Here is a 13,092-nt window from a genome sequence, read left to right on the forward strand (position 1 = left end):
GCTTGAAGCAGTGTATAGATTTATATCACAGCAACATTTAAAACTTCTAAAATTATTAGCAAATGATACAAAAATGTTCTTCCAGCTCCGGGTACATTAAAAACCCCTTATGGTATTTATTGTGTGTTGTGAATACACTTACCAAAATTGTCACTTTTATAAAGTGATATGTTCACATTTTGAAGGACTTTTCTTACAACTACTTAGAGGTTACAAGCCTGCATAGCTTGGTATTCACAGTGTAAAATCTTTTCAATTAAAAGGCAGATGTTCTAAAATGTAACCATATAAATCCACATACTCATGTCAAAAAAGCCATTATAGCTCAGCAGCAAGTTACACCTACATTAATCACTGCTCATTAAAGGAAATATTACAGAAAAACTGCAGTTACATTTCTTCACACTACTGGAAAGTTTTTTAGACAAATGTTCACATATCTTTATTATTAGAGAAAAAGTACATATACTAACCATAAACATTTTCAGACAAATCAGCCATGAATTTTTTAAGAAGACTTTCGGGAAAAAGTGCTGTGCCAACATGATCAAGGTAAACCACATCTGAAAAAAAATTGAATTATTTGTTATAATGTTGCTTTTAGGTGCCTAGATTCAGATAAAAAAAACATTATATACTGTATATACACTGCTTAAATAAAATAAAATAAAGGAACACTTTTTAATTAGAGTAAAGAATTAAGTCAATTAAACTCCTGAGATATTTATCTGGTCAGTTAAGTGGCAGAGGGGGTTGTTAATCAGTTTCAGCTGCTTTGGTGTTAATGGAATTAGCAACAGGGGCACTAGATGGGCAACAATAAGACAGCCTCCAAGACAGATTGTTTTTACAGGTGGAGGCCACTGACATTTTTTTCCCTGCTCATCTTTTCTGACTGTTTTTCACCAGTTTTGTATTTGGCTTGGGTCAGTGTCACTACTGGTAGCATGAGGCTATACCTGGACCCTATAGAGGTTGCACAGACATTCCAACTCCTCCAGGATAGCACATCAATATGTGCCATTGCCAAAGGGTTTGTTATGTCTCCCACCACAGTCTCAAGAGCAGGAAGGAGCTTCCAGGAAGATCCTTAACCCCTCAGCAGCACCGGTTTCTGCTCCTTTGTGCAAGGAGGAACAGGATGAGCACTGCCAGAGCCCTACAAAATGACCTCCAGCAGGCCACTGATGTGTCTCTGAGTAAACAATCAGAAACAGACTTCATGAGGGTGGCCTGAGGGCCCAACGTCCTCTAGTGGGCCCAGTACTCACTGCCTGGCACCATGGAGCTCGACTGACATTTGCCATTGAACACCAGAATTGGCAGGTCCACCACTGGCGCCCTGTGATTTTCACAGATGAGAGCAGGCTCACCCTGAGCACATGTGACAGACGTGGAAGGGTCTGGAGAAGCAGTTTATAATATTATGCTGCCTGCAACATCGTTCAGCATGACCATGTTGGTGGTGGGTCAGTGATGGTCTGGGGAGGCATGTCCCTGGAGGGACACACAGACCTCTAAAGGCTAGAAAATGGCACCCTGATTGCCATTAGGTATTCGGATAAAATCTTTTGACCCATTGTCAGACCCTATGCTGGTGCAGTGGGTCCTGGGTTCATCCTGGTGCATGACAATGCCCTGCCTCATGTGGCAAGAGTATCCAGCCAGTTTCTGGAGGATGAAGAAATCGATACCATTGAATGCCCCCCCCCCCCCCCACGCTTTCCTGATCTAAATCAATTAGAACACCTCTGGGAAATTATGTTTTAGTCCATCCGACACCACCAGGTTGCTGTCTGTTCAGGAGCTCAGTGTTGCCCTGGTCCAGATCTAGGAGAAACACCATCCATCCCCTCAAAAGGAGCATGCCCGACATTGTCAGGCATGCATACAAGCACGTGGAGGCCATACAAACTACTGAGTACCATTTTGAGTTGCTGCAATAAAATTTCAGCAAAATGGACTAGCCTGCTGCATAATTTTTTTCACTTTGATTTTTGAGGTGTCTTTGAATTCAGCTCTTTGAGGTGTCTTTGAATTCAGCTCTCTGTAGGTTAATAATTTTCATTTCCATCAAACGATGTGGCATCCTTTTGTTCCTAACACATTAACCACTTCATATCAGTACAGATATCCAGCATGATATGTCTCCCCATTGAGATCTGATGTGTTTTCAAAGTGTTTCTTTAATTTTTTTGAGTAGTGTGTGTATATATATATTTATACATTGTGACTATTTCAATATAGTGAGTTGTCTCACTAATTAAAGCCATACCTTTCCCAGAATTGCTGGTGTTTAGCCAGTTCAGTCTTTAGAACTGTAGACATATAGACCAGAGCAGCTCTTACATATCTGCTAATAATTTTGTCATTATTTAAGTTAAGTAATACATATAGGCATATGGAAATGTTAGGACATTCCATTGGCTTTGCTGACTTTTTCAAAATATTTAAACAGGCGAAAAATTAGATATTCATTCAAACAGTGCCTACAGATGAAGGTAATATATTTGAATTACACATACTGTATAATTGGTATTAATTTTCATAATATACAGTAAATTGAAAAAATGCAGATTTTCATATGGAAAAAGTAAGTGCAACCTTACATTTATTACCAATTCAAATCCATAAAATTAGAAGTAGGTGTTTCATATTAAGATTTGTTGTCTAGAATCTCTTTAGGAAGTATGCAGGTGGAACCTATCTTTTTAAATCTCAAACTTCTGGGGCCAAGTGTCCCCTTGGTTATTGATGAGTGTTGTGTCATCATGCCAAAATCAAAAGAGTTTATGTGGTCTACAGAAAGATGGCTGACAATGCTTATGAGTCTATCAGGAGATTTAAACAAATTGCCAAAGTATCTGAAGTCCAATATTTCACTTTAGGTAAAACTTATTTTAAATTATTGCTAATTTGTCTAGGACTGGTTGGCCAAGTAAATTCATGCAAAGAGCTGACTGTTTAATGTTAAAAGAAGCCTACAATGCCCCCAAACTTTCACTGTGGGATCTGTCAAGATGCATTTACAATTGGAAAGAGATTACACCAATTTAACCTGCATTGGAGGTGTGCCAGGAAAAAAAAAAAGTTGCGGTCTAAAAAAAAAAAAAACATTACAGCAAGATTACAGTTTGCTATTGAACACATACAATAGTTTATCATGTTACACATGCATTGTCTGTTTATTTGCCTTAAATAATTTTGTCCCTACATCACCCACTATTTAGTAAGCTCCACCCTTTTTTCATACTTAAGCCCCTATTCATCACATGTAATATATTCTGAGGGAGCTAGACACACATGATATTTTTTACCTATCTGATGTTCAGCTGTTCTGATCTGCACAAGTTTTTGGACTGAAACTTTCTACAATCTGCAAGATGTCATTTGGATCGAATCACTGTCTGCCAAGCTACTGAGACTGTAAGTTAAGCAATTTCACTACAATCTGGATCAGTTATAGAGATCACACTGTCAGTGTTTATATTGCGAAAGAAGAAAAGAGGCAAAGGTGGGGCCTTCTGGAACAATGTGCTGTGGACTTAGACAAAGAAAGAGTAGATATGTTTGGTGCAAACAAAAGGCAGCCTGCCCTGTGCATCAGAGTCCCCGCTGATGAGTGGGGGTGGGAGCGCGCCGCCAGTGGTGCACGCTCGCCCCCTAGCTGCAGGCTCGCGACCGACGTAGATCTACATCGGTTCGCGCCAGAGGGCCAGCCTGCCCCTGTAAATCGGCGGCGGGCGGTCTGGAAGTAGTTAACTAAGCTAAGAGAAAATTCCCTTGCAAAGTGACAATTTGCAAACTAAAAAGCCCATTTCCCTTTAGAAAATCATAGCCAACTAGGTCAACATTGAGTCAACTATGAATCATATCAACTTGTGCTTGACGAGAATATTTTAAAGGTTGGACTAGAAAACGGAATTTTTGTAAAATCTTACCTGTAAAATTCCTTTCTCTGAGTCCTCCGACAGTCGCCGCCCTCTTCATATTCGTCACAATGGGGTATTAGACTTTGCTCCGAAGGAGTAGCTAGGCAACAGAATATGTTAATATAAAAGTTTTAACACATCCCACCCCCAGGGGGTGGTCCCCTCAGTCAATACCCTCCTACTTCCTGTATCCATACTCCAGTTTCAGTGGAATAGCAGTAGAGAGTACATTCAACCCCAAAAGAGGGGCGGGGGCGGCGACTGTCGGAGGACTCAGAGAAAGGAATTTTACAGGTAAGATTTTACAAAAATTCCGTTTTCTCTTACGTCCTCCGACAGTCGCCGCCCTCTTCATATTCGTCACAATGGGGATGTCCCAAAGCAGTGCAAACATGAGGGGTGGGAAACGCAGCCGCGCCCAAGGCAACGCCGTCTCCACAGCAGAGAAAGGAACCTTACCAAAAGAAGGAAACCCTCTGGGCAACAGAAGAAAAAACTTGCTCAACAGAAGCAAAAAAATCCCAGGAAAACAAATAACCTAGGGATAACAACATGTATCCCAACAGCCAAGAAGCCTATACAAGAGGCTCTAGGGAACTTCCACACTAAGAACCTTGCGGCCAAAGGAAGCATCTGCCGATGCCTGAACATCCACTCTGTAGAATTTTGTGAAGGTGTGAACGGACGACCAAGTAGCCGCCTTACACACCTGGGCCACAGAAGCCCCATGACGACAGGCCCAAGACGTACTCAGAGATCTTGTAGAGTGCACCTTCACAGGCACAGGGGGAACTCTCCCCTTCAAAGCATAGGCCTGTTCCACAGTCTGTCTGATCCATTTGGCAATGGTAGAGGCCGATGCAGCCAAGCCCTTCCGAGGTCCCTCAGGAAGGACAAACAAGGAATCTGACTTGCGGAAAGATTCAGTCGATTTCAGGTAAACCCTTATCGCCCGAACAACATCCAAGGAATGCAGCTCCACCTCCTTGGGATGTTTGGGCTTCGTGCAGAGCGAAGGCAGGACAATATCCTCATTGATGTGAAAATCCGAAACCCTCTTCGGAAGAAAAGAAGGGTTAGGTCGTAAGACCACCTTATCCAGATGAAGGACCAGATACGGAGACTTGCAGGACAAAGCTGCCAGCTCCGAAACCCTGCGAGCCGAAGTGATCGCCACCAAAAAAGCGACTTTCTTGGACAACATGGACAACGAGATCTTCCTGATCTGTTCAAAAGGAGCATGTTGTAGCACGGACAGAACAAGATTCAAGTCCCAAGGAGGCAAAGGTTCCCTCCTAGGAGGGACCAGATGTCGCACCCCTTGAACAAAGGTACTAACCAAAGAGTTAGACGCCACAGGACGTTGAAAAAGAACGGCCAACGCAGACACCTGACCCTTGACCGTAGCCAGCGCCAAACGCTGGTCGACACCCGTCTGAAGGAAGGACAACACCCTAGACACCGAGTAAGTGCGAGGTGAAAACCCCCTGGACTCACACCAGGCAAAGTAGGCCTTCCAAGTACGGTGATAGACCTTCCCCGAGGAAGACTTCCTTGCGTTAATCAAAGTGTGAATGACCTCCGGAGAGAGTCCCCTATCCTTCAGGACCTCGGTTTCAACAGCCAGGCCGTCAAAGCCAGCGACTGTAAAGCAGGATGGAATATCGGTCCTTGAGACAAGAGATCTTCTCGAAGAGGCAGACGCCAAGGAGCGTCGACCGCCAGGTTCACAAGGTCCGCGTACCAGGACCGGCGAGGCCAGTCCGGTGTCACAAGAATCACCGTGTGCGGTTCCGAGTTCAACCTGCGAAGGAACCTGGGCAGCAATTGGATCGGCGGGAACGCATACAGCAGCCGATACTGGTGCCACGGGGCCACCAACGCGTCGGACGCGTCTGCCCGAGGATCGCGCGTCCTTGCCACGAACCTTTTTACCTTGTTGTTCAGACGAGACGCGAACAGGTCCACTTCCGGAAGACCCCACTTTGCGCACAACATCTGGAAGACAGCCGGGTGGAGAGACCATTCCCCCTGATCCAGGGTCTGGCGACTCAGATAATCCGCCTGCCAGTTCTCCACCCCCGGAATGTGTACCGCCGATATCGCCAGGACATGAGTCTCGGCCCAAGAAAGAATGCCGGCCACTTCCCGAGCCGCTCGGGCACTCCTGGTGCCCCCTTGGTGATTGACGTAAGCCACTGCCGTGGCATTGTCTGTCTGCACCCGAACCGGACAGCCGCACAGCCTGTCCGTCCAACGGTGAAGGCAAAGATTTATCGCACGCAACTCCAGAATGTTGATCGGAAGGGAGGATTCCTCCCCCGACCAAGTCCCCTGGGCGGACAGAACGCCCAGAACACCACCCCAGCCCGACAGGCTGGCGTCCGTGGTGATCACCGCCCATGAAAGAGGACGAAAAGACTTTCCCCCCGACACCGCCGGGGACTGGAGCCACCACAGAAGATCCCTTCTGGTGTGACGGCTCAACGAAATCTGGACATCCAGAGACTGCGGACGCCCGTCCCACTTGGACAGAATCTCCGCTTGGAGACCCCTCGTGTGAAACTGGGCAAAGGGAATTGCCTCGAAAGCCGAGACCATCAGACCCCGACACCGCATGCACTTCCGCAGGGATGAGCACGGAACGTCCCTGAGGGACTGGACTTCTCCCTGAAGAACCTTGAGTTTGTCGTCCGGTAGGAAGACCTTCGCTTGGACCGAGTCCAGGATCATTCCCAAATAGGGAAGACGAACCGCCGGGCACAGTGTCGATTTCGGATAATTTATCGTCCAACCAAACTCCTGCAGAGTCTGCACCGTGACGGACAGATCCTTCTCCAGACCCTGGCTGGTCGCAGACCGAACCAGAATGTCGTCCAGATACCCCAGGACAGAGATGCCCTGGGCCCTTAACAAGGCCAGCAGTGGCGCAAGCACCTTGGTGAAAACCCGCGGAGCTGAAGCGAGGCCAAAAGGCAACGCCACGAATTGGTAGTGATCCTCCGCAATGGCGAATCGAAGGTACCTCTGGTGACCCTCGAAAATGGGGATGTGTAGGTACGCATCCTTCAGATCGATGGAGGCCATGAATTCCCCCGGAACCAGGGCAGCCACCACCGACCGCAGAGATTCCATGCGGAACTTGCGAACCCGCACAAAGCGGTTTAGAGCCTTCAGGTCCAGAATTGGACGAACCTTGCCCTCCTTCCTGGGTACAGTGAACAGATTCGAATAGAACCCCCGAAATCTGTCCCGATGAGGCACTGGGACCACCACTCCCTGAGCTCTCAGGTCCCGCACCGCCAGGTGCAGATCCCGCAAACGCTCCGGAGACAGTTGAAGATTTGAGGGAAAAAATCTGCTCTCCGGCCATCCAGGACGCAGCACAATGGTGGGTTAAGAAACCGCACAGCGTCCAGTGAGGTAGCCACCTCACCAAGCATCCCTGCACCGAACAGGGATGGGTCGTTCACTGCGCCAGGAGCGATACCTGACTGAACGCTCGATGGCAGGCTGGGAAGCCACCGACCCACAACCTGCGACCAGGGGGATCAGCCTGAGACCCAGCCCGCACGAATCCTCTTCATCAGAAGAACTAACTAACGCTGAAAAAATAACAGCTAAGTAAGCAAGAGAGAAAACTCAAACAAAAAATCAAAAAAGAAGAAAGAGTCTGGGGCACAAAGCCCCAGCACAGAGAGAGCCAGCCACTCCTGACAAGCTAGACATTGAAACTGGAGTATGGATACAGGAAGTAGGAGGGTATTGACTGAGGGGACCACCCCCTGGGGGTGGGATGTGTTAAAACTTTTATATTAACATATTCTGTTGCCTAGCTACTCCTTCGGAGCAAAGTCTAATACCCCATTGTGACGAATATGAAGAGGGCGGCGACTGTCAGAGGACGTAAGAGAAATTGACCTTTCAACACTATAACCAAAAACTGTTCAAAAAGAAGAAATTGTGTGTCATGGACTTGGTCTAGTCCAAGCCCTGATTTGAATCCCATTGAAATATTGTGGGGGGTTTAAAATTGGAGGTTTAATGTTAGAGACTGGTGGACAGTTATGCAAAATACCTACAAGAAGTAGGAGTACCTTGTAGGCAAACCTTAGGATTCATAAGGTTTTCTTTGGTTTTGTTTGGTTTATATACCTGTTTAACCAAGCACTATCTTACTTTCTTTGAATAATGTGAAAGAATAATTTTTAATGCCCATCTCACCGTGTGGAGAAATCCTGGAGGCGAGCATGGGAAGAGGTGACAAGGGAGCTGGAGAGCAGGAGGTCTTGGGAGGACCGAAGAGAGCGGCTTGGTTGATATTTTGAGATCAGGTTAGTGATGTAGCTGGGGGCAGAGTTGTGGGTGGCTTTGTAAACTATTGTTAGCACTTTGAATTTTATTTGTTGGGTGAGTGGAAGCCAGTGAAGGCCCACATGCTGTTGCCTACAAAGGAGGGGGAGGGAGAGACAGACAAGGAGAGATAGTCAGACAGAGAGAAATAGAGACAGAGAAATAGAGAGAGAGAGAGAGACACACAGACAGAGAGAGACACAGAGAGAGAGAGAGACAGACAAAGAGAGAAAGAGAAACAAACAGACAGAGAAAGAGAGAGAGAGAGGGAGAAACAAAAAGAGAGAGAGAGAGAGAGAGAGAGAGAGAGAGAGAGAGAGATAGAGAGATAGAGAGAGACAGAGACAGACAGAGTGAGAGAGAAACAGACAGAGAAAGAGACAGAGAGAGAGAGAGAGACAGAGAGAGAGAGAGACATAGAGAGAGAGAGACAGAGAGAGACAGAGAGAGACAGAGAGAGACACACAGACAGAGAGAGAGAGAGACACAGACAGAGAGAGAGAGACAGACAGAGAGAGAGAGAAACAAACAGAGACAAAGAAACAGACGGAGAAAGAGAGACAGAGAGACAGAGAGAGACAAAGAAACAGAGACAGAGAGAGAGAGAGACACAGAGAGAGAGAGAGAAAGAGACAGACAGAGAGAGACAGAGACAGACATAGAGAAACAAACAGACAGAGAGAGAGAGACAGAGAGAGAGACAAAGAAACAGACAGAGAAAGAGACACAGAGAGAGAAACAGATAGAGAGTGAGGCAGGCAGACAGACCGACAGAAAGACAGAGAGAAAGACAGGGAGAGACAGGGAGGGGGGGGGGAAGGAGCGAGAGAGAGAGAGAGAGAGAGAGAGAGAGAGAGAGAGAGAGAGGGAGGGAGACAGAAAACAATCCATAGTAGTTAAAGCACACTGTTCTCTATTCTCTCACAGAATGACTGAAGCAGATTATACTACTTGTTTTTCATGCATTGTGGGCATTTGGGAAGGTCCCCTGGAGTTATCTTTAAAGATTGCTTCTAACCTCAAATGCTTCTAACCATAAGTGTGTGCAGCCTATTGCATTAGTGTGTGCACTCAAATGTTTTAAAACATTAATTGGTGTCAGTAGAGCAGAGGATTTTGTCAGTAGAGCAGTGGAGTTCTCAGTAGGGCAGTGGACGGTGTCAGTATTTTTTATTTTTATTATTTCATTCTTTATTATTTTTTACAACTTTTTTTAGGGCTTTGGTGAAACATCAGCAGGGGGAATCTGTGCAGCACAGGGAGATTAGGGTGTGCCGGATGCGCAAGCCTATGCTTCTAACTGCTGCTAAACTCGCATGAACTCGGTATGTAAAAGCTGTAAAACTGACAATTTTCACTGTCGGTTATGAAATGTCAGTTTCCAGTGCTCAGAAGAGGTTTTCAACGGCCCTGTGTGCACGAGGCCTAAGAGTGGCATCTAATTTATAGTATATTTTGGCAAATGTATGAAAAAATTTTCAACATGCCTAAGATAATTGTTGCCATATTATTGCACTTACAACAACAGTTGACTACTGTTCCTGTTTTTTTTTTTCCACGGTTACATTTTTATTACAAGGTCCAAACAGTAGGGATACACAATGAATTAGCAGAACACAAAGAAACAATCACAGACATGCTAAGAAAAAACCCATATTATATAAAAGGTAGAAAGTTGAATAAGCAGATATAGAGGGTGGGGGAGAGTTACAGAGGTGAGAATGGTAAAAAAAAAAACTGTTGGTTGTGATTTAAAAAAAAAATGGCGGTAACAGAAATATCGTTAGTAGTTGTAAAGTTTTCTTTTTTGGAGTATTTTTTAAATTTCCTTCAAGAAATGATGCCCCATCAGTGTGCAGTAATCCTCTTCCTTACGTTCTATGGTGAAGATTCATTATTTTCTTAAATTTTTAAAAATTCTGTCTTGTCCTAATATCCATGCTTGCATTGATTAAAGTACACCACATTACTGGAGGTGCAGCTGCATGATCCTGCAATACTAAAGGTTCCTATATGTGTGTGTGTTCCTGTATGTGTGACACCATTTAATGGACTGATGTGACTGCATGGTTTGCAGACTATTTTTACAAAGTTGCATCCCTGTAATTAGACTGAAGTTTCCTTGCAGCCTAATTTCTGAGGATAGGTGGTTTCAGGCTATTGAAAGGGTTTAACCACTTGCCGACTGCCTAACGACTATCTACATCGGCAGTCAGCCCCTCACAGGCAAAGTGACGTAGATCTACGTCGCTAGCCTGTGAGGGTCTAGTGAGTGAGCGCGCGCCGCAGGAGGCGCGCTCCCGCATGGTCACGGACCCCCCCGCGCGTGTGTCACTCTGCGATCGCCGCTGCAGAGGGAGAAAGTGAGGCGGCTAGTGTAAACAAGCCGCCTGTCATTCTCCCCTGTGTAGAAACTGTGATCACACGGTTCTACTGTGTAGAACCGTTGATCACTGTTGCTACAGCTCAACAGACAGCCAATCACAGTTAGAATCACGCCCCTAGGGACACACACAGCCCCTCCCTCTCAAATAAAGTTAACCCCTTCACTACCAGTGTCATTTTGCAGTAACAGTGCATATGTATAGCACTGATTACTGCAGTAATGTCACTGGTAACCCCAAAAGTGTCAAAAATGTCAGTCAAGGGTCCGATCTGTCCGCCGCAATGTCGCAGTACCGCAAAAATAATCGCAGATCGCCGCCATTACGCGTTAAAAAAAACCAACAAAAATGACAAAAATCTTTCCCTTTGTTAGTAAACGCGATAACTTTTGCGCAAACCAATCAAAATACGCTTTTTGCGATTTTTTTTTTACCAAACATAGGTAGCATAAAATAATAGGCCGAAAATGTTAAAAAATTTTGATTTTTACATTTTTTTGGGGGGAATTTCATATAAAAAAATGTGAAAAATATTGTTATTTTTGCAAAATTGACGCTCTTTTTTTGTTTATAGCGCATGATCAAAAAATCGCACAGGTGATCAAATACCACCAAAAGAAAGCTCTGTTTGTGGGAAAAAAAGGACGTCAAATTCGTTTAGGTACAGCGTCGCACGACCGCGCAATTGTCCGTTAAATTCACGCAGTGCCGAATCGCAAAATACCCCCTGGTCAGGAAGGGGGTAAAATCTTCCGGGGGTTAAGTGGTTAAACGTCTGGCAAAGGAGGGTGATGCTTTTGGGCTGCTTTGCAATTGCGAAGGGTTTTGGATATTTCATCTGAATAAAAGGATACCCCTGGTTTAAACTTTGAATGGGATTTTACCCATTTTTATCAGTGATCCCTCTCATTTTGTTTTGCTGGCAGCCCCATGGAGTCACCAGTTATAAATAATATCTTTTTTAAATAATAATTCTTTTTGTTGTTCATTCTGACAAACCGTATATACACAGATGTTTCTATGAGATTGCTGTGCAGTATTCTATTTCATCAATTTTAGCAGTGGGAGTGAATATGTTATTAGGTGCCTGATTAATGAACAATAATCTGCTGTATTATGAGCTCATTTTAATTCCGAGAAATTACATACATACATTATATAATATATATTTATAGGTCTACATGCTAATTTAGGCATGAACATGAAATATATTGGATTTTAACATTTTTTTTGTATAGGTATATATTCTTGTTGATTTTATTTGTAGGACTATATTTTGTTTGGAAGGGATGCTAGACGGTGTTCAGGTGAGGTTAGATTATGTGTTGATCGACAGTTCTATATATATGCTCTCTTAACCACTTCTGGACCAGAAGGATTTGCCCCCTGAATGACCAGGCCATTTTTTGCGATTCGGCACTGTGTTACTTTAACGGACAATTGCGCGGACGTGTTACGCTGTACCTAAATAAAGTTGATGTCCTTTTTTTCTCACACTAGAGCTTTCTTTTGGAGGTATTTGATCACCTGTGCTACTTTTATTTTTTGCACTATAAACAAAAAAAGAGCGACAATTCTGAAAAAAAAAAAAAAAAAACAATATTTTTCTGCTATATAACATTCCCAAAAAAATTATTTTAAAATCAAAATTTTTAACATGTTAGGCCAATTTGTTTTCTGCTACATATTTTTGGTAAAAAAAACCCCTGCAATAAGCATATTTTTATTGGTTTGGGCAAAGGTATTGCGTCTACTAACTACGGGAAAGAGTTATGTCATTTTTATTGTTTTTTTTTTCTAGTAATGGTGGCAATCTGCGATTTTTAGCAGGACTGTGACATTGCAGCGGACAGAGCGGACCCCTAACTGACTTTGACACTTTTGGGGGGACCAGTGAATACAGTAATCAGTGCTAAAAATATGCGCTGTTACTGTAATAATGACACTGGCAGGGAAGGGGTTAACACAGTGGGTGATCAAGGGGTTAAATGTAAGCCTAGGAGAGTGTTTCTAACTATATGGGGGTTGGGCTTTTGAAATGATCACAGAGACATGTGATCCTATATAGAAGGATCACAGGCGCTCTGTAATCATTTCAGAGAGAACAACAGTTTGCTGTGTCTACAATAGCTGACTGTGCTTCTCTCAGCGGGGAGCGGTCGCGGGTGGTCGGCGGCAATTGGGGCTGCTGACCCTGTGCATCAGAGTCCCCTCTGCTGATGCCCCCTAGCTGCAGGTGCACGACCGACATATAGCTACATCTGTTTGCGCAGGAGGGGCTGCCTGCCGCAGTAAAACTGCTGCGGAAGGACGATAACAGGTTAATCTTTGAACACAAATGCAGCAGTTTATGAATAAGCATCTGTGGATGTGAAACACGTCAGCCTGGTTTCTCTATGTAGCTGTGCTGTTGTCTAAGAATT

General features: G+C 44.6%; 1 protein-coding gene across 1 annotated transcript in view; it reads right to left on the minus strand.

Annotated features, from left to right (window-relative positions):
* Positions 1 to 13,092, minus strand: part of MOCOS (molybdenum cofactor sulfurase) — a gene marked incomplete at its 5' end in the record, with an annotated part of 544,533 nt that overhangs the window by 470,831 nt on the left and 60,610 nt on the right. The window contains one exon of the mRNA XM_082258939.1: positions 474 to 563. Coding sequence (XP_082115065.1) covers positions 474 to 563 — 90 coding nt within the window. The remainder of the gene's footprint in view (positions 1 to 473; positions 564 to 13,092) is intronic.

This window comes from Pelophylax lessonae (genome assembly GCF_965119305.1).
Source record: "Pelophylax lessonae genome assembly, chromosome: 5".
Classification (NCBI taxonomy): domain Eukaryota; kingdom Metazoa; phylum Chordata; class Amphibia; order Anura; family Ranidae; genus Pelophylax; species Pelophylax lessonae.